The following is a 26,271-nucleotide window of genomic DNA, read 5'->3' on the forward strand; positions in this document are numbered from 1 at the left end:
TTAGATCTAAGGATATGATTTATCAGCCATGATACTAATAGTAAGTTGTGTTATCTAGTTAACAAGAAAATTTTGACAATAAAAAAATCTATCCAGATCTCTTCTTAAGCAGAAAAATGACAACTATCCTCTTACTTATAGTAACTGCAGTACATTGTGATGAATGTGACTTGAATTAGCTAAAGTCCATGTCTGCCTTGAGATAGCTTTACTTTGATGGCATTAGAAGCAAGGCACAATTAATGACACCTTTGTTATCCCCATGTAAGAAGCATAAATATGAATTGATGATTACTTTGAGGAAGTCAGTCTTACTTTCTTACATGCTCTACCTTAACTGAAAACTTAAGCTTGAACCTAGTTCAATGCCAATTTATAATTCTACTAGTCCATTTCAGAAGCCAGTTCTAGATAGCTTTATTTAGGGATTTTTTCTTTTCGGCATAACATTATTTAATTTCATTCTCTAAATTCCTCTGTTTATTTTTTTCCCTGCCATGAAGTTACCAGTGTACAGGCCAGTGGGGATTATTCGAAAGACTACTACAGTTAGTGAGAAATCTGAAGCTTTTTAATTCTATTTGGAAAGTAACACTGATCACATAGATAACCACTTCTATCAATTCTAAGCAAGCAGGTTAGAAGATGAATGATAGATATGCTCTAGCTTTAAAACAGCTGTTCCACCGAGATTGGATGATCATTTCCATATTAAAGTGAATTGCTATCAAGGGACTGTATATCAGTGGTCCTAGAGTCATTACAAAATATTGGGTGGGATATTGCTGGTTTTTGTTTCACTTTGCATTTGTTTTTTGGAACCCCAGGATAAATTGACAGTTTGCAACAGATCTCACTGACAGGATGGCTGCTCTCAGCTAATAGTCTGTTACATCAATGGACCATATTCGGGCCTCAATTATGGACATCAACATTTACTGCAAAAGAAAACTGCATCTGAAAGTGGAGGGTAAGATGCAAGAGAGTCAGGGGCGGAGGGGGTGTGAGTTAAGCAGATTGCCATCCATTGTCCTGAGTCCAATATGCTGCAATAATTTTTGAAGCCAAATTACCCTCCCTTATCACTATCCCAGATACAGGAAACAATGTTTTCCATTGGCCTCATAAATTGAGGGGACAGTTCAGTGTTAATTCTGTCATTTTCACTGATAGTTTACATCCTACAAGTGTCTTCATATAAATATTTTTAGATGTGCTCTTTTTTACACAATTAAATTGGTTTCACAAACTACAAATGCCCTCTGTGTGCCAGGGTGCAGTATACAAAATTCAATAAGTAACAATTCACCATCCTGAATTTCAAAGGATTAGCCAAATAAACTGACAATGGCAGTATGGTATGATATATAAAAATACACTGTGGGAGCAAAAGGAAAATGAAACCATTCTTGTATGTCTGAGGAAGGTTGTACAAAAATGATAAATACTGCTTAAACACAAAGAACCTTTTAAGCATTTAAATAACTAGGTCTTGAGTCCTTCAGCATCATTACAGCAGAGTTCTGGAGGGGTGTTTTTCTCAGGAGATTTGAGTTTTTGTTTATTCTGCTTAAGCCACAGGTAAGTTGAGAAATTTGCATTGCTAATCATCTTATTTCAAAATCTGCTGACATTTTAGTGTTGTTGTGTGTGAGATGTGTGTGTTAGTCAATTTTTAATGACTATTTGTTTATCTTGATTAAGGGAGCGCTAAGGGACCAGTCCTTGATGGGTGCTTCTATTCAGAAATCAGCATTTTTCCATGTATGAAACTTACATAGAGACAGCTAACTTATGAACTTGCATTAATGGCATTAATAGGTATAGATAAAATAGGCAATGTACATAATAGTTTTTTTTAAGATCATTTCAGTTTGTGGAACACAATAGGTCCTCAATATCTGTTTATTGATGGAATACATTTAAGAATAAATTACATATGGATACTGTCAGCTATATTATGCTTTTGGATCAAGATAAAAACACATTTTTTATTCAAATTACCTTTCATTATACTCCCCAAATTATTGCATAACCAATGGCAAATCAATAAATTTAAATAAATAATTCTATCCCTCCATAAAAATTAAATGATCATAATTCACGATTCACCTGGAATTTTCCCATATCAGTTTATTTTAAAAAATATAAAGCATGTATATAGAAGCATGTGTAAAGAATTGTTTAGCACTGTAGATTTATTATGTTACAGACAGTTAAAATAAAAAAATTGTCATTCATTTTAATAAGCTGAGAAATAATACATAGTTTTTGACTTTTACTATGTTTAATGTAAGCTTTAATTAACATTTTTTCAACTAAAAGTAGGCAGAATTATATATTGTATAAATTATGTCATCGGCCATGAAGGCTGAAAATTCTAGTTTAAAAAAAAACATTTAAATTAGAGGCAAGGATTCCTTTCTTATTATCCTATGATAATCTAAAGGCTAGGTAACACATTTAAAGCAAGATAGTTAAAGTTTTATGATAGCTATATGAAATTATCAAATTATTAATCCTAAGCTAAACTGAATCCCAAAGCTTGCATCTGATTGGCAACCTATGGAATTATGTAATACTGCTCTGGTCAGGGAAAATAAAGATACTGATACACAATCCCTTCATCATTTCTCTCGACGCATTTCAAGAAGAAATGATCTAAGAGAACTTGGTAAGTGAGCAATTTATGATCTAGCCCCTAGAATTTGCAACTAAACAAAAAAAAAAAAAAGGTTACGAGTTTTCTAACACTTATTGCTGAAGACAAGTAGGGGTTAAGAGTGTCCTCAGGTTTTAACTGTTACCAAGGTGCATAACTAAGACCTGTATATATACATCCCCGTTAATGGTGGATGCTCAGATGGAGAAAAGATCCCCTTCCCACCACTGACCACAAGTCCATGTACAAAGTCCACCAAATAAGAATTGCTGACAAAGACTTTAGAAGTTTGCAAAATATAACTGCAGGAATCCCCCAGTGGCGCAAGGGGTTAGGACAGCCTATGAAGCTGTCCACAGCCACTGCAGCACCAGTTCCATCCCTGGTTGGCCAGGGAGCAACCCATATGGCACAGCAGACCTCTCCTGACTCACCCGCTGTTCCCCTCAGCCTGTTCTGTTCCTCACTCTATCTCCCATGAATCCTCTCACCCCCACACCTCTGGTCTGTACCCCAGTTCTTGCATGCATAAATAAATAAATCACGAAAAATATAACTGCATGTATCCTTTTTTCTAAATAAGAAATTATTTAGAAGCTTTAATACATAACACAGGGAAAAACAGTCACATGGGGTAGAGCAGCGCAGCATAGACACTGGATCATGAACTCATTGTTCTAATACCTTCTCCCCTTCAAAGCCATGGAAGATCATACAGGGCTCCGCTGACCTGCCTGCCTTCTAGTTCACTTCCCTTCCCACATTTCTTTACCTTGCCTTCTCCTTTTCTTTTCTTTTCACTCTCCTTTTATCTTTTACCCTTTATTTTTTGTTCTGTTTCCTTCTGCCATCTATTGGTCTTTACTCTAATGATAAAAGAGCAAAAATGCTATTGAATAGGAGAACTGGAGACTCAAATTATCAACAGACCTGCATATTGACGATGCTTTTTGTTATTGTATTGTTAAAAATGCCAGAAAAAATTTAAACATTTCAAGGACACAAAGTGAGACTTACCCATTTATAAAAATCCATCCACTGAAATTATTTACAAAGCAATGTGAATAAATAAGAATCTGCCAAATGGTCTTCTGATTTCTTATTAGCATATACATGTATTTTCTGATTTATTCTGTTCATTGTTATGTTTTAATTAGATGACTTTTCTAGTTCCATCAATCACCTTTGGGTGATAGAATATATGAATTCCATGGAGAGAATTAGAATATGTGAATCATGATACATATAAATTGCATTTGGGGAACAACAATTTTTAATTAAAAACCTAACTAAACTTAAGTAAAATATTGATGATATTAGTATTTTATTAGCTATAACTCAGATCAGTGTTTCTAACTAAATGGTAAACTTCTCTTATAAGAATACACACTGAGACCTCCCTGGTAGCACAAGGGGTTAAGCACAGCACTGTGAAGCTATCCACAGCCACTGCAGCAGAAGTTGATGCCCAGGGCAGCTTCCTGCATGGCACAGGTTGCTGTCTCACCCGCTGTCTCACCCGCTGCTGTATTTTAGTCAATCTGCCTGTTCTGTTCCCCACTCTGTCTCTGGTGAATCCTCTCACCCCCGCATCTCTGGCCTGTACCCCAGTTCTTGTATGCATAAATAAATAAATCTTTAAAAAAAATACGCACTGAACTTAAGTTCATAATGGTGAGTATATTTTAAAACTTCTGTTATGTTATGATTCTCTATATTTTATCACTGCGTTTGACCCTCCCCTCCCCTTCACACCCCCCATGCTGACTGGCATTCTTACTGCAATGAAAATATGAAGTCGGAAAAGGTTAAGGGATTTGTTCAATGTCAGTAAGTAGAATTTATCAGACACCAAAATTCTTACTCTTTCAAAAAGATACTATTTCTCAAAGTAAGTGAAGACTAAAGATCTCCATTAGGAAATTCTCTAGCCATTAAGATTTGATGGTTTTTGCAAATGTCACTGTCCCAAAATGTTTCCTTCAATAAAATTCCTAAAACTTAAAATTCAGAATCCATTGATTTTCCAACACTTGGAACATTGTAGTAAATTGATTTGACAGATTAGTGCAGGGATATGAGCCCCACGTTTCCCAAAGGGTGGTAAACAAGATAATTTCAGGTACCTAGAGTACATATAGTAACACCGAGTCACACACATTGTGTGAGTTTCTCCCTTTGATTATATGAAGGAGAAAGTCTTTGTATGGTGTCTCTCTCTCTCTCTAACAATTAACTTGCCCCTCTCTGTTTTTTAAAGGAAGAAAAAGGAAGCCTCAAGGAAATGAGTCTTTGGCAGTCACACTTTGTCTTTGCACTACTGTTTATTACCTTATATTTTTGTTGAAGATATCAGAGTTTAATTTTTGGTAATATTAAACTTTAAAATGTATTTATATAGAAAAAAGTCATTCAATAAAAAATAAAAGAAAATAAGATTTCAGTTTTGCATGGGGTAGAGCAAAATTTAACTAGAATGCTTAATATTGCCTAAAACTCTAACACACTATCATAACCTAATATTTATTTCTTACAAAAGAGAACCAGAAAACTCAAGAGTTAAGTAATTTGCACTGGATCGCAGTGTTGTTAGAGCTTTAGAACCTAGATTTTCTGTTTTTCCATTAAGTATTTGAAATGAACACTGTAGCAGAAACAAGTCATAAATGTGTACATTTTCCACAGGAAAAAAAAAAATAAAAACACAGGGAGAACAAGAGTGATTTGTGATATGTAGGGTGTCCAAAAAAGCAACTATTGGCTTGTTTGAAAAGTCATGACATTTTTTTTTTCTATTTTTTCAAGCAAAAGTACATAATGATTTTTCTGACAACCCAGTAGATGCCTTCTGTGACATCACTCAACATGCAAAACTGTTACTCCAGAAAGATCAATGAAATGTCAACTAACTCCAGCCAAGATGAAATCTTATAGCTAAGGCGGGAGATTTTGGATAAAGCTCTGACTCATCCAGCAGTGCATTCAGCTATACTCACTCAAACACCTGGCTGGATATATTATTGGAAGATAAGAAATATTACTGTCTCTCTTTTGAGAAGTAAAAATATAACTGAACAGCACAGAGTATCTGCTGGGGAAGTAGCTGGGGAAGTAACATCATTTTCCCAGCAAATGGAAGAACCAAAATAAGAAAAAGACTTTATAAGTTTTCTGACCAGCTTCCTACTACTTGCAGTAAATCCTGTCCCTCCTTTCCTAACCTCTCTTGCCTTAGTATCCTCACCAGAAAGAGAAGAGGATTTTATGGCAGAGATAGGCACACACTATAGAATGGATATGAGATTTCAGAAGGACAGAGACATTTGAATTCAAGTTCCCCTTACTTGCTGTTTGACTTTGGAAGACTCTTCATCCATCTATAAAATGTTGGTAGTAATTACAAAGCCATTGGATTATTGTGACTGCATATAAGAAACACTCAGAGACGGTAAGAGAACGAACATTAACTCAAAGCTTACAATGTGCCAGGCACTTTAAATTCTTCTTTTCTTTTAGCTGTTCTGTGCTGCCAGTGGCACAGTGCCTAGAAAATACAAGGTGTTCAATTAAGAGTTCCTGTCCATTCTCCCCATCTAACAAGGCAGCCCATTATATAGTTAGAATGCTCTAATTGTTTGCAAAATCTTTATTTTAAGCCAAAATTTGCCTCCTTTTAACTTCTGCCTAATTCTGTCTTCTGGAACTACTCAAAACTAGGCCACTCCCTTGTCTGTTACAGCCTTCAAATATCTGCAGACAATTACTGTGTTTCCCTTCAGCACTCTCCTCACCAGGGTCAATGTACCCACTCAACTATTTCTTTTTGAGGAACAGCATTCTGGAAACATATTGTCCCACTTGGCTATTATAGACACTCTCAGTCACTCAATACTATTCTTAAATGCAAGGTATTTATATGTACATAATAGTCCAAATGTAGTCTGGGAAAAGCTGTTGAGTGTGTGCTGCGGAGTTTACTGACCAGGATGTCAAACTAGCCCTCAGTGGCTTCCATGCTCCCAAGGTACGTGCTTTTTCACAATGTCTATCTGGGGTTGAGGGTAGTCTTTAGGCAAGACATCATTAAACAATTAAGTAGCCACAAAAAATAGATCAGTTTTTGTTTGGAAACATAATATTGCATGAGCTTGCTGTGAGGATTCCCTTTCAGTTAGTCACAGATAGAGTATGAATTCTATAATGAAGATGGAGAGGATATTAATTGGACTTAATTATCTGTACTGTTAAACTTTGTGAGGACTTCTTAAGTGAGTCTCTTCATATGTTTTGAGTTTAAGTTCTGCCAGCTAATGATGCATGACCCTTAGCAAGTCAGTTAACCTTTCTGTGGCTCAGTGCCCTCATCAGTAAAATGAAATTGCCCCACTACTTCACAAGAGTAGTGAGAATCACTCAGTTACAAAGACAAATTGTGTATAAGCAGGAAGATACCAAGACAAAAGGTGCTTATAAATCTTGAACAGGGGAGTCAAAGGTTTTTAAGGTGAAGTTATCCCACTCAAAATATTAAAAATCTGAGCAATTTGGAAAGCACGGTGGAATCCATTTAACACATGCTTTATTTATTAGCATATTCCTGCACTCTTGGCCTCTACTCAGCTCACGAAAATCAATCTAGTCCCCAGACGTTTCTTTACCACTTACTCCTCTGCTTCTAAGCCTGTTAGTCTGGCCTATCCCTTTCCACAGCATTCAACTCCTTTACTTTTCCATATTCCACTTGATTTGCATCACAGGTTACTTAACTTGGGTCCTCAGCGTCCCTGAGAGGGATATTGGATTACTCACCCCAGACTGTGGTTACCTACCTACAAACTCCTTATTAGGAAGTAATAAAGCAGACACTGTTACCACCTCACTGAATCCACATAACAGCTGGGACAAACTGCCCAATTTAAGTCACATTCCCTTGAGATCTGATAAATTCTTGGATTGATAAGGGCGAAAATACAAATGGGATTTCCCAGAGCAAAGCTATCTGTGTATTTTGTCACCAGGTTCCGTTCAATAAAAATTTGGCTCCACGTTTTGATTCTAAATGAGTGATCATTACATACAGCAAACAAAAGGTTAAGCCAACTTCTTCAGGGAACTATATCTCTCAGAAAGACAATCAGGTCACTGCCCAAAAAGGCTTAAAGATAACTGATCATTTGCTGAGCTTAACTCTCGTTTGCTGAACTTACAGTGTTAGGAGTTGGCGCCTCAACTCCGTCCGGGGTTCCCAAAAACTACACGGAGCCAGAGATGCAAAAGCAAGAAGGCTTTATTGCTAGCTTAAGCTAGGGTCCGACTCTGCCTGGTGTACTGACACAGCAGTCTCATCAGGTTGAGAGAAGGACCCCTTTAAGGGTGACAAGCTGTTTTTTATACTCTGTTTACAGCAGAAAAAGGGGACCTTTCATATCAGAAAAAGGGGACCTTTCACAACAGAGACCAAGTTCAATCTGATTATGTACCTTTCTTTGGCAACCTTTAAGTTGTTTATCCTTGCCTTGGGGAACTTGTTTTACCCTGAAACGAAACTTGGGCTCAGCTGTGCTCTTCAAAATGGTCGTCTTCCTTAAAATGGCTGCTGTCTTGCTATGTTTAGTCCTTCAATATCTTACAACAGAGTTTGAAGTAAATGCAGCAGCCACACCTAGACTTTAAATAAATGATATGCTGATAAATGCTTTACTAATATTTCCTTTCTCCAGCCACTCTCCTGTGGACATTTGACTGATCCCTAACAATGTATCTTAGTTGGGGTACAATGGGTCATCCCCCAAAATGGATGAAATTTAAGAAAGCTGCCACAAAGTATCTTTGGCACAAGTCTCTCCTTCCTTTCTCTCTGTTTCATCCAGAACACTCATTTGCCCAAGTGTACATTTGGTCTTCTTCAACCACTGTCTCTATTCAGTTGCTGATTAAGTGCTGGTAAATCTTTCTTTATAATGATTTTTGAATACATCTCACACTTTCAGCTGCACTATACCCAACTAGTTCCAGGGTTTCTTTAATGTCTCAGATATTGAAATAACATCATGGGGTCACAGGATTAAATTCCCCAAATAATATTTTCATATGAATAACCTGTATTGTCTTAAAAGCTCACCGCAATTTGATCCAGTCCTCCCTTTTCTAGCTTAATGTTTTACCACTTCCTTATTTCTGTTGCATCTTAATTTTTCTCCCTGCACCACAAATCAAACCTTCCTCTTTTTGTCATTCTTGCCTCCACATTTGTGTATTGAAAAAAAATGAAGGCGATTTTCCAAGTGGCAGTATTGGCTGTATTATTTAAGAGCCCTTTCATGACCAACGCAGGCCTTATTTTCTCTATGAATATTTTTAAAGACTTTTTTTGGAGCAGCTTAAATTTACAACACAACTGAAAGGAAAATAGAGATTTCTCATATACACCTTTGCCCCGCACATGCATAACCTCCCATTATCAATATTTCTCACCAGAATGGCACATTTTTACCAAGGATGAACCTATACCGACACATCCTAATCATGGAATCCATATATTAGCTTAAAGTTCATTCATGGTGTTGCAAATTTTATGGGTTTGGACAAAAGTAGAATAACACATGTCTACCTTTATAATAAGGAGGGTATTTTCACTGTTCAAAAAATCCTCTAAAATCTGCAAATTTATCTATCCTTGTCTCTGTCAATCAGTCCCAGCTACACTGACCTCTTTATTATCACCATAATCTGTCCCTTTTCCAGAAGATCACATTATGTTAACTGGTAATCTTCTTTTAAGTCTCCTCCATGTCTTTTCACAGCTTTGTAACTTATTTATTCTAAGCACTGAATGATATCATTGTATGTACCACAGATTATTCAACATTCACTTAAGGGAGGACACATCTTGGTTACTTCCAAATTTTGACCATTAAGAATAAAGCTGCTGGGCCTCCCCATTGGTGCAGCGGGTTGAGCAGAGCGCTGTGAAGCTGTCCGCAGCCTCTGCAGTGCAGGTTCAATTCCCAGCCTGCCAGGGAGATACCCACATGGCGCGGCAGACCACTCCTGCATCTCCTGCTGCTCTCCTCAGTGGTGTTTTTGGTCTGTCAACCTGTTCTGCTCCCTGCTCTGTCTCTAGTAAATTCTCTCACCCTCCCACACCTCTGGCCTATACCTCAGCTCTTGTATATATAAATAAATCTTAAAAAAATAAAAAAATAAAGCTGCTACAAGTGTGTACAGGTTTTAATGTAGACCTAAGCTTTAAATTCCTTTGTGTAAATACCAAAAAACATGACCATCAGATCCTATGGTGAGAGTACATTTAGTTTTGTAAGAAATTGCCAGCCTTTTGAATTGACTTAACTTGTCTCTGATCTTAGTGGGAGAGTTCAAGTTTTTCATCACTGAATACTGCATCATCTGCAGAGATTTTGCAGCTAATCCTTATCAAATTGGGAAAGATCCTCTTTCCTAGTTTACTAAAGTTTTTGTCATGAATGGATATTATATTCTGTTGAATATTTTCTATGCATGCATTCAAAGGATCATGTGATATTTATTTTTCAGTCTGTTGATGTTTGATGTGATAGATTACATTAATTTTCAAATGTTGACCCAGCCATGAATAACTGATAAACTCATGATATTTAACTCATTTTATACATTTTTAGATTTGACAGCTAATATTTTGGTGAGGATTTTCACATTTATGTTCATGAGAGACATTGGTCTATTGTTTTCTTTGCTTATAATGTCTCTTCTATGCTCTAAAACAGATTGAATAGAGTTGGTATAATATTTTCATTAAATATTTAGTAGAATTCACCAGTGATCCTTTGGATCTGGTGCTTTCTATTTTAGAGGACTATTAAGTGCTGATTCAATTTTTCAATATGGATAGGCCTATTTAGATTGTTTCTTCTTGGATAAGTTTTAGTAAAGTATGTCTTTCAAGGAGTTGGTCCATTTGACTTAGGTTGTCAAATGTGTGTGCATAGACATGTTCACAGCAAACCTTTAATTTCCTTTTAATTTCCATGGTATCTGTAGTTATTTCCCCTTTATTCTGATATTAAAAACATGTTTTCTGCCTCCCTGTCCTTTTTTTTAATCTAGTTAGAGATTGATTGATTTTATTGATTTTTTCCCCAAAGAATCAGCTGTGGTTTCGATGATTTTCTCTATTCATTTCCTGTTTCCAATTTTATTGACTTTAGCTATAATTCTTGTTATTTTAATTATTGAGGCATCATTATTTTACAATACTTATATGATTTAGGGGGAAGAGGCTCATACTGCTTCAGATTCTTGTTTACTTTCTTCTGTTTACTTTGGATTTAATTTGCTCTTTTTTTCCTAGTTTCTTAAAATGGAAATTTACATTCTTTATGTTTTATCATTTTTTTTTAAATACACACATTCAATACCATGAATTTTCTTTTGAGTACTGCTTTCAATGCCTATAAATTCTGATCAAATTGTTTAATTTTATTTAGTTCAATCAGTAAAAAAACAATTCCTGAGATTCCTTCTTTAATCCATGTATGATTTAGAAGTATATTACTTTATTTTTACCTGTTTATTTTTTTTATTAAGGTAACATTGGTTTACAGCATCATATATGACTTAGAAACATAGGAGCCCACCTTTTCAGATGTATAGTACCACACCACACCCACCACTAAGGCACCTGTGTAAGACAAGGGAAGTATAGTACTTAATCTCCACATGTTTTGTGATTTTTTCCAACTATCTTCCTATTGCGAATTACTTACTGAATTCCATTAAAATTCCCATCTCTCCACTTATATTGCCCATCTGTTCTTGCATGTTGTCAACTTTAGAGTCCTTAACATCTTATTCATAGTTGTTTAAATTCCCATTCTGATAATTACAACATCCTTGGCGTATCTGATTCTGATCTTAGCTCTGTCAAATTATATATATATTTTTTATTTTGCAATTTTTCTTGATAACCAAGCCTGATATACTGGGGGGGCATAGTAAGTCTAAATAAGTGTTTATGATGTGGTGGTGAGAGAACAGAAACTGCTCTATAGTTCAATGACCAGGTCTCAGTCTTTCAGTAGCCTTTGTGTTGGACTGTGAACTTCACAAGTATTTCTCAGATTTTTTTCCCCTGCCCTTTTAGCAGAAACAAGATAGCTAGAGTGGGCTAGAGTTAGCTATTTCCTTCCTTCCTCTGGGTCAATTAGAGTCTGATAATATACTAGTAAGTTAGGATCTAGTTAACTATTTTCCCCTGAGCACAAACCTTGTTAAGAAGCAGAGCACATTTCAGAATTGTTCCTTTTCCCCACCCTGTGTTGGATACCTGAAGGGATTTTTCTCCCATACTTACTATGAGAATGTGCTCTAGTTCCTGGAAGTAAATTTCACAATATTAGGGGAGGGAGGGTTAGGGGGATGGCTCCTGAAGTTTTCAACTTTCAGAGTAGTATTCCATGATCCTCCAGCAATTCCTCAATCACAATTTAAGTGTTCTTACCCCAGCATTATTTCCTCTGGTACATTCAGTTCTGAGTCTATGCTCTGGGGACTCAACTCCCTGAATTTTGGGGTCTGCCTTGACAATTTGGGGGACAATTGTTTGTCCTCCCCTTCCTTATGAATCTAAGAAGAGTTGTTGTTCATTTGTTTTTTTAGTCTGTTCAACTTTTTACTTATTGTTCAGATAAAGTGGTGACTTCCAGGCTCTTTCTATGTAGAAGTGGGAACTGCTTGAATGAATCTATTTATAACCTACTTTCTGCCACATAATCTTTTACTCTGTAGGTGTGTGTGTGCCAGGCAGGATGCTAGGATTGGGAATAAAAACATGGATAAGATGTGGTCCTTGTTCTCAAGGTTATTAGCGTCCAACCTGGGGTGCCTGTGGCATTTACTACCTGTACCACTCTCACTGCATTTATGGGCTTTGGACTAGGGAACATTAGCTTACAACTCTATACTCCTTTGTAAAAATATAGCACAACAAATTACAAAAAAAAAAAAAAAAGATAGTCAATAAACATTTGCCAAATGAGTGACTATTTAATTCTTTGAACATTAAAATTTAAATAGTGAAATAGATTAATTTATCCCAAAAGTTCTCTTGGGAATTTTCTTAGAATAAGTTGTTGTCAGTGGAACAGTAAGGAGCAAATTCTGAGTCAGTGACTGAGGTCCTAATAGAACTCCACCTCCATTACTGCTCTAATGAGCTCTCTAGCACCTTGGACTACAACTCCCAGAAAGCTGTGAACCAGACTTCCTGAATGAGTGAGCAACAGAAGGGAGGAAGGAGCAAGGGAGATGCATGAATTTAAGTGAAAGAAGAGCCATATGGAGAATACACATGTGGGTAAGAGACGCATGTGGAGGCAGCTCCTGGTCCTTGGTCCTGGTGGCTTTAGCATTTTGGCAGAAACACTGGCAGTTGTTACCTTGACCTTATGGTGGATTATATGGTACATTTTAAATCCTTATGCCCCAACTATCTAGGACCTGTCTAATCCCTTTCTTAAGGTTTCTGCGAGTATGTGCCTTGGACTTGTCCTGGTGCGTTTCAGGCTTCAGCAAACCCATTTGGGGCCAAACCTGTTTGTGTAGCCATTTGCCCATGAGGGAAAGGGTAATTTTCAGAGCTTGAATGGGAATTTATTATTTGAAATTCTTACTCCTTTTCTTTCTCCTCCTCTTCCTCTCCTTCCCCCCACACACACCAATTAAAGATCTTTGAGCATATTAAAAGTGTGGTGCTTTTGTCTTTGTATACAGGGATATCAGGACCCTTTTAGAATGGACATAATGGGATTTTTCCCTTAACATCTTGGGGTTTCTCTGGACCCCTTAATCACAGTTATATTCTTTTTTTAAAAGATTTACTTATTTATGCATACAAGAACTGGGGTACAGGCCAGAGATATGGAGTGAGAAGGATTCCCCAGGGACAGAGTGGGTAACAAAACAGGTGGATTGACTGAAATACACTGCTGAGGGGAGCAGTGGGCGAGACAGGAGAGGTCTGCTGTACCATATGGGTATCTCCCTGGCCGGGGATGGAACTCGTGCTGCATTAGCTGTGTATAGCTTCTGCGTCTTAACCCCTTGCGCCACCAGGGAGACACGACACAGTTATATTCTTACAAGATGTATGGTTTTCCAAAAGGAGAAGGGTTAAAAGACATTCCGGAGATGAAGAAAATTGTATGCAAAACCACAGAGGTCTCACAAAAAAATGTGGAGACCATAATTTATAGAAAGTAATTGGATATTGTGGATCATGTATTATTGGAGAGAATCTCAGATAAACATAGCAGATGGAGGAGATATTCAAAATATCTGTGGGTATTGATCTTCACAGTTTGAGGCAGCACACTGGACTATTTACCTTTCAACTAGGTTTTTATGTATTAGTTTAAGTATGCAAATTAAGTTTCCTATAATTTCACAACACAGAACATATTATTTATTATTAACCTAATCATCTAATGGAACATATGATGAAAGATATTATAGTTTCTACAAGATACTACGGAGCATTTCACTTAGAAGAGTAAACAATATAAGAAAAGTTCCTGTGCAATCATTTTTTTCTAGCAAAAAATGGTATAAAAATAAAATAATTCACTTCTGCCCTTTTTCAACTTACTTAATTGTTTACTCCACAAATACTTGCTGAACAGCTGCTATATGACAGACACTGAGTTAGCTTGAGAATTCTACAATGAACTAGACATGGCCCTTGTCTCCAAGGTATATATCACTTAGGAAGGTAGAGAGAAATTAAAAAAAAAATACTGAAATAATTATAGTAGAAATGGTACAAAGAAGTACACAGTGCTATGAATATAATAATGGGAGGAATTCGGTAAGAAATGGAAGACATTAAAGCTTCCTAGAAGAAATGTTTTTTAAGTGGAGATCTGAAAATTGAATAAAGCTTAACAATACAGGAGTAAGGGCCTGTGTCTTTATTATTGATGGGGAGAAGATCTGAGAATGATGGAAAGATCTGTAGAGTTACTTGTACTTGTTACTTCAACAAAGCACAATGGTCAGGCATGAAAGATGGCTATGACTTTGAATGCAGTCATGATAGTGGAAAGCAAAGTTTATAGACAGAGGCCAGACACTATATGAACTTGATAAGAATTTTGCACATTGTTTCCATATCTCAGCTATTGTAAATAGTGCTTCAATAAAAATAGGACTGCAAGTTTCCATTTGAATTAGTGGGTTTTTGTTCTTTGGGTAGATTCCTAGGAGTGGAATAGCTGGAGCATATGATAGCTCCATTTTTAGTGTTTTGAAGAGGCTTTGCATAGTTTTCCATAGTGGTCACAGAATTTTAGGGGAGGTGGAGGAAAAGAGGTCAAAACAGGGCAGGGGGGAAAGGACAAGGGTCTCTAGTAATGAGTAATGGATGGTATGGTAGTGGGAGAACTATCCGGAGTACACCTGAGGGGAGAGATCAATTACTCTGCAAAAATTAACAATGATGTAAGAAAATAAATTAATTTTAAAAATAGTGATGACACACATACATACTTACATACACACACACACCCCCCACACACACACACACAATGAATTTTGCACATGGTCCCCAGAGAATGGAAAGTTTTAAGAAAAAAGTAACAAAATCCAACATACAGTCCATATTTGCTTGAACTTTCCACTATTTTTCTCTTAAAAACTCTTCTCAAATCTTTTCATGCTCTACATTGATTGTTTTAAGAATGCTTTCCAAAGCTTCCAGGTGATAATGTTTTTAAATTGTTAGAACAACCCTCACTCACTACTTAGAGAGTCTTTTACATTTTAGCTATTGATTGCCTCTAAAAAACAACCAAGTGTTTACTTGCAATGTCACTTTTCTAAAAATATAAATTCACTACTGTCGAAAAGTTAAACCTCTTACAAAGCCTTGTAAAAATTTATTGTTAAGTCTTTACAGAAAAGCTCAATAGTTGCTGCCTTGGGAGTGAAAAAAGGAAGAAACCCTTATTTTTATTTATTGGTTTGGGATCTCTGGAGTGTTAACTTCCAGAAACAGGAAGGTTTCACTTGACTCAAGCCAAATACATATAAGCACAATCTGAATTTACTGGGGAATTTATGTTATAATGTAACATGCACAAAGTCACATTACAATGTATGTATACAAAAAGTATACAATGTAAGTATATACCTGGCAGCAAAAGAGGAAAGGTAAGTTATCTCTTGGCAAAGTTTGGTAAATTGGTGATGTATGGTGTTCTTTGACTTTTATCCATGGCTTTATACATAAGCAGTTGCTTTTTAATTGATATCTTCAGTCATTATCTCAATTGCCCCCCGCCCCCTTTCTGTCAGGGTCTTTCCAATGTAAATACATATAAATCTTGATCAGACAGAGTCATTAGGATATCAAAAAATGACAACCCAGTAGAGATAGACAGAGCCACCTCTTACCAAGGTTACCGGGTCAGGCATCTTCATAGGCTCTTTATTTTTGTAAACAAATGTGGCATCAAATTGTTTAAAAGGATTTACTTCAATATTCAATTACACAGTCTGATTTAATAGAAATGACTATGTAGAGCATTAATTGAAATAATTTCAAAGGGCCTGTATTTACCAAAAAAAATATTTTAATTTTTATCACTTTTATTATATATTTTAATATAGTATTTTATAGTTAATGGGTTCAAATTAGGGATCAGGAGAAATAATTACAATGCTTCTAAATGTAACTGTTTTCATATTTTATTTTTACACTTTTGAACTACAAATTATACTCTACGTGAACAAAAAGAGACCTTTAAAATTGATTTGGTCTCATACAAAATTGCTCTTCAAATTTAAGTATTCCCTTTTTTGAGAGAAAAGTGTTACATTTTGTCAGTGAAAATAAAGCTAATGAAAATGTACATAGTTATGAATTTTTAGAGGTTTTATTTGATTATATTCTAGTGTTTGGATTTTTAGAATTATAAGCGAGCCCATTGTCAAAATGTTTGCAGTTAAGCTTAAAAACTCATACAAATATTATTAGTTTCCTCTCTTTGAACCAAGGTCTTTGCTACTTATAAATAAAGGAAGTGAAGAAATAACCTTTATAAACTCAATCCCCCTGAGTAAATAGTATCTAAGAATCATAGAGTGAAATAGGTTTGTTACTTGCATTTTTCTCTAATTAAGGCTAAGGTAAGCCTATAAACTCATTGCACTCACCATTTAAGCCAAATTTAAATACCACAACCCCCAGGGGTATAAAAGAATATTTTGCATCTGCTCAGCATCCTAATAGACTTATTTTTAATTTAAGTACATTTGCAACCAGGGCATATTTTTCTGGAAAATGCATTTCAATTTAGTTACTTAAAAAAAATCTGTTAATATTCTCATTTTTAATATTCTCAGGAACATTATAGAGGGTAATATTTTATACTAATTTGACTCAATCCAAGAAAATGACTACTAATTAATATTCATATATGTGTGAGTGGTCATTCATTATATATTAATATGTTCTTTATTAATATACACTATAATTATAAATTATACTGGATTATTATTTCTATCCTTTTTTCAAAACACTAATATTTTTTCTACTAAAATTTCATTGTTTTTATAGGTGCTACAACATTTATTTTGCTATATTTTTAAGATATAGAGAAAATTCTCAAATATATTTTTATTTAATATCTCATTTAAATGAGTAATGAAGAAAGTTTGGGAAATATACTTCAATAACTGCCAATCTTTTGATTTGTCATGTAGCATTGGTGAAGAGCATCAGGATTTTGATTCAATGTATGTTTTCAGATTAAACAGTATTTAACCTCTGAGTGAAAAATATATTTTCTTAGGCCAAGTGTAAATTGCACAGCTTTTTCAAATACATTACAAGTTCTATGATTAGATTTAGTATAAAATCAAGTTTCAATTTAAAAGCCAGCTGTAAATACATACATACAAAATTGCATATGTATTATGTTTAACAGTCTTAGAAACAGCTTTCAGAAACTATCAAAGCTTTGAGAATTCCATTTAGCCCAGAATGTCTGCCTTGCCCATAAGACAAGCTTAAATATTATTCTCTCTCCTTCCTCTTTAGTATTCTCCATCTTAGCCAGCTAAGATGTCATCATCTAAATGTAACACATGTTGTATTTTACTACAAACATGTTTTACATGAAATTTAGAGAGGAGGAGAAATAACAAGTTGGTATATCCTATGTTTTTCTCAGGCTAGATGCCTGACCAATGTATTCTTTGAAGGTGCAGTTTCTTTGACCCTAGCGATGGTTAGTTCTAAAGTATTTTGCATCTTACACATTGTGGTCCTTTTGCTGTCATCCATTCTAATTAGTGACATGTAAGAAAAACTTAGACCAATGTGCTTAATGAGTAAGTATTGAAATACTACAAAAATACTTGATATAGGTTTCTTATTTGCTTTCTAGAAGTTACAAAATAATGGTTACTTGTCTTAGAAAGTTATTCATAAAAAATTAAATTGAGGCTTGTTCTTCCTTGCTATGAAGACAACCAAAATGCATGCACAGATGAAAAATTATGCTCTATGAGACTCTTATACTTACACCATAAATAAATATGAGAATGCCACATGTGTACCTACCTTATTATGCCATAGATGTTTCCATGTTATTTTTTAAAAGATTTATTTATTTGTTTGTTTGTTTGTTTGTTTGTTTATACACGCACTGGGTACAGTCAGAAGCACGGGAGGGTGAGAGAATTCACCAGAGCCAGAGCGGGGAGCAGAACAGGTAGACTGACGAAATACACTGCTGAGGGGAGCAGCAGGCAGCAGGAGAGATCTGCGCGCCATGTGGGACCCTTGCTGGCGGCTGGGGATCAAACTGGCATTGCAGAGGCTGCAGGCAGTTTCGCAGCCCAGCGCTCAACCATTGCGCCACCAGGGGAGGCCCTCCATGTTATTTTGAAGTGGTATTTTCCTCTCTGATTTTTCAACAATTCTAAATCATGACTACTTTTCTCATTCTGTCAATCTCTCTCACACAGATCATTCTATCAGGTACTTAATGAACTATAAGTAAACATAGGTAGGCAGCAGTAGCTAGTGTTTAAACAAATATCCAATATATCATTTTCTGACTCAGAGGAATTAAGTCTTTTGTAAGTTATCAATTTATTTTTAAATATGAGTTCTTCAACATAGGATTTTGCTAAATGATGCTGTGCAGCAGACAGCTTAGGCCAAGCATAGAATTACATGTGGGTGGGAGTTTATGCGAAACAAACACAAATATAAAACTACGCCCTACACTGTTGATTTAATTATAGCTATCTGCTTTGAACTGCAGAGGTTAATAGTAAGTAAAACCTGAAGCTAGAAGTAGAGAGAAATGTAAATATTTCAGATGTTTTTATCCAGTCTGACAGTCTTAGAATTAGCTTTCACCAACTACCAAAGCTCATACTGCAGAAAAGAGTTAAGATGTAGGTAAAAGAAGAGTTACTTGCTAAAACTTGAAATTCATTGCCAAGCATATTCCTGATTTTATTATAACAAAATCATGCTAATGAAACCAAGGTCTTAGTTGAGCCAGATAGTATCTTGCCGTATCCTGAATTCCTTGATCTTCCTTATTTACTTTTTCCCCAAATCTGTTCATTTTTTTTTACTTTTAAAGTTTCCCAAAAAAGTAGAATATTCAATAATACAGTCTATGTAGTTCAAAGATCTCTATGCTATGATCATATTTCTAAAGATAAAAAATTAAAAGAAGTCTATTTTGTCATTCTTTTCCCTTATCTTATACAATCATAAGATCTCTAAAATCATTACACAATTATCAAGACATTTTACGTTACTTAGAGACTTGTCACTTACTACACTCATGACCATGATTTTGTTAAGCCAGCAAAATTTAGTTCATATATAGCAAACATTAGCAGTAAAACAATGGTTTATATTGCCTTTTACACATATCTCATATTATTCTGATCTAATAGACTAACGAATCTTTTCCCTGATTCAAAATTCTCTCAATTTTCCTTTTGTATAACATCACTATGTGTCTTGGCAATTACAACTAAATCTACAAATCAGTTCAAATACCCTCAAGGTTTTACTTTAACATTGAAGAATAAAATTTACTTCAAAATAATTAGGATATGTTAGAAACTTGCAACCAAAATTTAAAAACCAGAATTCAGATGCATTCCTAAACTGGCTATTCTAGGATAGTTTGTAAATATTCCTTGAAACAATAGTACACACACAAAAAGTGCTCTCATTCTTGGATTTAGATAATGTTTACTACCTTCTCTTGATAAATAATAATTCATATTTTTAAAAATAGAAAAATCTTCCTAATTTATCCCTATATGATTACAACAGTCATTTTAAAAATATATAAGATTCACAGTGTTATTTAAGCTTTGAGGTGGTTACCAATTCTAGACATACTTATCACATTTAAAGTATTTAGAAATCAGTTTTTATTATTTATCTACCAATAGAATTATTAAGAATAAATTGTTCTTTAAATGATTCACTACCGACAAATAGTTTATAGCATCACTTATTCTAACAGTTTAGTCATGATTTATACAAGACAGTGATCCTGAGAAGTAAGTAAATATCATTGAAAACAAGATAAGCTATATCTAGGGATGCTACTATTTAAAACACATCTTATTAATTCTTATGCAAATAATAAATTCTTAGTTGTACAAAACATCCTCGTTTCACTTTGTCAAAGTCTCTTTGAAGTTCAGATTTTCTTTATCTAGCTAAAACAAACTTAAAAAACTGAACGTTTTACACATTAATCATTTGTTAACAAAGTAAGTATATGTGAGAGACAAAATGCCCTTGTAAAAGGACCTGTTGTTGTCATGCCACTTCATATATGCACATATACACATATGTACATGCAAATATCAACCTATATAAGTATTTGTAAATTCCCGTGAATTTACTTTAATTGCATGTGTTCAAAACTGGATGTCATTTTTCTTTTACAAGGAACAGCATTGATCTCATTGTAGTAACATGGAATAATATAAACTGTCCAAAGGGGCAGAAAAAGTGATTACTACTTAAGTTTACCAATTCTTAGATGATTAATTCTTAGAATCTCCTAGTCTCCAGCCTGTTTTCCTCTTGCCTGGAATTCAGAGACAGATTTGCTAGATGTCAGGTAATACACCCTGACAGCATCATTCATCCATCTTAGGGCAACAGAAACTTGTCTAAACTCAGGATGTCAGTCTAGATGACACTGTTACTCTTGTTCTTTTCCTGGATGGTGTGCCCTGATATCTCTTATCTTCTGCTTATTGTCGTGATCTCTGCCAGGTAGAAGAACACAGCCATCAAGTACAAGTAACCTGGCCTGTTTTCATGCATCTTGACATCACTGTTCACTCACAAACAAGAGAAGAGAAAGAAAAAGACAGCTTTACCCGCAGGAAGGAGAGGTCCCGGTTGTGCTCAATGCTGGTTATCTCCAGGTTGCCCATGACTACCTCACAGTTCTCATAGTATTTGCGCAAGGCTCGGTACTGCTGCTCCAGGTCAGAGAGAGAGCTCAGCTTATTCTCTGTTCCTGCACACACTGCAAAAACAAGAAGATATACAAGGAGTTACAGAACCTTTCCACACATGCACAATGGTGGTTGCCCTCAAATGTCTAGTCCATAACACTCTACCCCAATTCTTTAAATTAAAATAGGTTGACTGTCATTAAGAGGCATGGGCCCACACACTGATAAATATCTTCAATTTTATTTTTCCAGGTTTATTGAGATATAATTGAAATACAATACTGTTCACAATTAAAGTGTACAACCTGGGCCTCCCTGGTAGTGCAAGGGGTTAAGATGCAACCTATGAAGCTCGCCACAGCCACTGCAGCACAAGTTCGATCCCCAGCCAGGGAGCAACCCACATGGTGCAGCAGACCTCTCCTGACTCGCCCACTGCTCCCCTCAGCTGTGTATTTCAGTCAGTCTGCCTGTTCTGTTCCCTACTCTGTCTCTGATGCGTCCTCTCACCCCCCACACCTCTGGCCTGTACCCCAGTTCTTGTATGCATAAATAAATAAATCTTTAAAAAAAATAAAGTGTATAACCTGTGGGTTTGATATACTCTCATTTCGCAGAATGATTAGCATTATAACACCTCTATCATGTTAACACCTCTATCATGCCCCAGAGCTACTATTTATTTATTTTTTTTTTTTTGTGGTGTGAATAGTTAGCATTTACTCTCTTAACAACATACAAGTATATAATATGGCATTGTCAACTACAATTGCCATGTTATATATTGGATCCCCAGAAATCATTCATCTTACCATTGGAAGTCTGTACCCTTTCACCAACATCTTCATATTTCCCCCCACCTCTCCCTGTCACAAGAACAAAGATTCTTTGTTCTATACATATGTCACATGCAAAGACACTTTCAAGCAGATTCTTGAAGCAATACCTAAAAATGATTACCAATTTTGGCATATTTTTATAAGTAAAGAAAGGATAGACACATACTGGAGATTCAGTCGTAGAGAACAAAGTTAATACAGAGTTGTTATGATAAAAAAAAAAAGATCTCATGAAAACAAATATGAAACAAAATCATTCTTGATCATCTAAATATGTTACTAGTTCTGTATATTACCTTATTATAAAATTAACCAACATTAACAAAAACTAATTTCTGTTGATATATTATTCAATATAAGCAGGAAAACAAGAAGCAATTGATTCATGAACCTGACACCAGTCAAGTCAAAGTCCAGGTTATTCCCCGCTGAAGGGAATATACTCTAGAGAATCTCTAAGAAACACTACTAACCCATGATCTTCATTTTATTACTTCCAGCAAATTAATAACAAAATCATTATAAACATGTTGAGAAAAGACACTGCTCTATGGATTTATTTTAATTATTTTGCATTTCAGTGATGATGAATTTATGTTTTAATACAGCTACTGATAGAGTATTAAGCATTGATTAATAAATGTGCTGCACCATTTCTAAAATAGAAAATGTCAAAATTGGGCCTCCCCAGTGGTGCAGCGGTTGAGCGCTGAGTTGCGAAGCTGCCCGCAGCCTCTGCAGCGCCGGTTCGATCCCCGGCTGCTCCCCGGCCACTGGAGGAGGGTCCCACATGGCTCGCAGACCTCTCCTGCCACCCGCTGCTCCCCTCAGCAGTATACTTCGGTCCTTCTGCCTGCTCTGCTCCCTGCTCTGGCTCTGGTGAATTCTCTCACCCTCCCACGCTTCTGACTGTACCCAGTGCTTGTATAAATAAATAAAAATAAATCTTTAAAAAAAAAAAAGAAAATGTCAAAATGCATTTACATACAACTTATGTTACATAAGTTTCTTCCAATTAAAAATAAAATCTATAGTTTAACATTAAAATATAAAATGTCAATATGCAAACATTTAAATGAAAAGGAAAATGTTCACTGTGTTCTGATTTTTACTGTAGAAACTTTGGTAGAAACATCTATTAATATAACTGCAATAAACATGCATTTTTATGGCTTCTTATTCTGCATTTTTGAAAAAAAAGGTATATAATATGAAAATGTCAATTATTAACTATTATTATGGTAATTTGTTTGTATAAGAAACCCATAAAAGCTGTAAACTCTTCAATGACAGATGCGGTTTTGTATTTGCTGAGCTATACAGTACAGTGCTTTGCAAGAAATTATCACTTAACACTATTCATTTGAGTAATATAAAAATAATTATAACTGGTATTCACAAAATTACCCTCAATTCAGAAAAGTTTCCATTGTTCAATAAATGATCAGCTGTGTTTTGTATATAGCATATGAAAACATGAAATTGGAATACATATGTTCAAGAATATTTTTCAACAAAAAACACCCTCAACAAACAGAAAATCTGATTAATCACAATATTCTCCAAACATTCTGGACCTTGGAGTTTTTAGTATATACCGTTCCATTTAGGAAATATTTCTGCCTCAGTGAGGTTATTTTGTATATTTATCTTTGATTCAAACTGCCTTTAATCAGTGATACATTCCTCATAATTTCTATCTTGAAAGACAAAGATTTTAAAAGAACTAGTTTGGATAGATGCATAAAAATCATTTGTATTTCTCTACATGAAGCCTCCACAGAATGCCTCACACTTTCTATTTGTCAATCGATTTTACAATCAAGCAATGTATACAAGACAATGCTTAAACCATCAAGTTTCATTGATTTCACAAAGCAGTTTATCAAACAGAATTGAAAAATCTTCTTCACCGGCCAAAACAAATTTAACAAAATTCAGTCCCCCTGACCAACACTGTTATAAAATACTTAATCTATAGGCTTACAACAGTTCAAGCTTCAAAAATTGTGAATTCACATGTGCACCCTAGCGTTTTCATCTCAACTGTAACCCCAGGCATAAAACTTTATGTGGGACCTTAATAAAATCACCAATTATTCTATTTGGTATTGATTCCATTACAAATGTAGCTATAATTGCAAGCAAGGGCTTTTTCTTCCTGACTTAAGATTTACATCCAACAGTGACTGAACTACATAATCCTCACTCAATAAAAAATTAAGAATATAATTAGGTGTTTGTAGCACTATGAAAAGATTGGTTAACATTTTCATTTGATTCACGGGGAAAATAGAATCAAAATGAAGGAACATTAACAATATCCATATTAATACTAAAAATCAATTATTGCCTCCAGGCTTGCTGTGACTCGAAACTCGTACTCCATTTGCTTACACAAGACAGAGAAGAGCTGAAAAAAAAGAATTAAATATTTGCCTTTCAAATCAAATGCCTATGGAAGATATGAATTAAGAAATGAGTAAAAAATGTATTTAGCATCCACTGTCGACCTACTGTCAGAAAACTATTGATAAAATGTTTCAGAAAACTACTGATAAAATTGATGAGTTTGTGTATTTATTGCAGGCACATGGTTAGTAAAGCTGTAAGCAATGAATAAAAAATAAACATATTATATATGTAATATATATAGTGTGTATGTAAGTCAGAAATGCTCCGCAAAAAAGATATTTGATGATCTGATTAAAAATTCTCTTATTTTTTCTATTTGCTTTAATACTATTACATTTCATCTTTCAGAAATGTTAATATAATGAAAATGATTTAGTTTAATGTACATTATCGGGTATTTAAAATCTGGAGTTGCAGTAAACCTGAAGATATAAAATATCTAGAGTATGCAAGAGTTGTTGAGCATTTTCAATGACTACTATTGAGTTCTAGTGTATGTATATGGAGAAGAAAAGCTTTCAAACCTCAATGTTTAAAATATATCCTCATAGGACCAAATTTGCCTTTTCCACTGTAGTCATTCCAGCCAAGCCACTGTTATCTCTCCCCTTGCTTTGAAATTAACCCCCTCACTGAGTTCTTAGATTCCCTACTTGCTCCTGTTCAATGGTTCTCCCCACAGAACCCAGAACAATCTTTTCAAAAACATAAGTTGCTCATGTCACTCCCCTACTAAAAACACTCATTGGTGTCATCACACCTAATAAAAAAATTCAAACTTCTCACCATATTCTGTGAGAACCCCTACTAGGTCTTTGCTCAAATGTCACTCTTTCAGAAAAGCCTTCGCTGACCAACTTATCTAAAATATCAGGTTTCCATATACTGAACTCTACTTTCTTTATTTTTGTTTTACTGCTATTTGAAATTACATTATATATTTATTTACTTGTTCATTATATGTCTCTATAGTAGAAAGCAAGTTCCACAGAAGAGTAGGCTCGGTTTTTGCTCAATACCTTGGAAAATAGATATAATTCACAGTCAATATTTGCTGAATAAATAAATGGACTTTGCATTCATTAAGAATGATAATTGAGTCAGGATCAAATGCTGGTCCTTCATTTTTAAAAGCTGAATGTACTTGAGCAATTCACTTCCAACTTGTAGTCTCAGTTTCCCTAATCTCACAAAATGAGATTTTATGTTGTGTTCTTAATAATAAAATCTAGTTTATAAATTAAGAATACAAGTCCTAGTGACAAATCTCTCGCAAAGACTAGCTTACTCACTAGCTTACAATGTAATATGACTAGTTGTGATTTTTGTCTCCTCATTTATAAAACAGATAGAACCACCCCTACCTAATAGGGAAGTTGTGAATTTAAATGGGTCAATATATTAATTTGACATACAGTGTTTGGCTCATTGATAGTAGTCAATAAATTCAAGCTATTGCCACTTACTCGATATGTAATACAGAATTTATATCATATAGTATGTGTAGAGTATACCTATATACACATTCAGTATACAATATGTGTATATTATGTGACATAGTAAATCAAATTACAAGTCTTGCACGGTGATATACTGAAGTCAGTCTGATGAAGAGGAATGTGCACAGGGCAAGAGAAAAGGAGGTCATGACACTTTCATTGTTCTAACACTGTCTATTTGTCTAAATTTGGGCAGTGATTTTCTTCTCATTGAGTTCTATCTTCTTTCCTTCAATGGCAGGTCTTTATATTTCTTCCAATTTGAAAATTCTATATTTGAAACTGTTTCTAATACATTTACACAAAACCTTCAGTGAATACTCTTGATGAGGTTACA

At 35.0% G+C, this 26,271-nt stretch overlaps 1 protein-coding gene across 2 annotated transcripts in view; it reads right to left on the reverse strand.

Moving 5' to 3' along the window:
- Positions 1–26,271, reverse strand: part of ERBB4 (erb-b2 receptor tyrosine kinase 4) — a gene marked incomplete at both ends in the record, with an annotated part of 956,569 nt that overhangs the window by 595,537 nt on the left and 334,761 nt on the right. For both annotated transcript variants that reach the window (XM_084249633.1, XM_084249632.1), the window contains one exon: positions 21,101–21,252. In XM_084249633.1, coding sequence (XP_084105759.1) covers positions 21,101–21,252 — 152 coding nt within the window. The remainder of the gene's footprint in view (positions 1–21,100; positions 21,253–26,271) is intronic.

Source organism: Talpa europaea (genome assembly GCF_964194135.1).
Source record: "Talpa europaea genome assembly, chromosome: 1".
Lineage (NCBI taxonomy): Eukaryota > Metazoa > Chordata > Mammalia > Eulipotyphla > Talpidae > Talpa > Talpa europaea.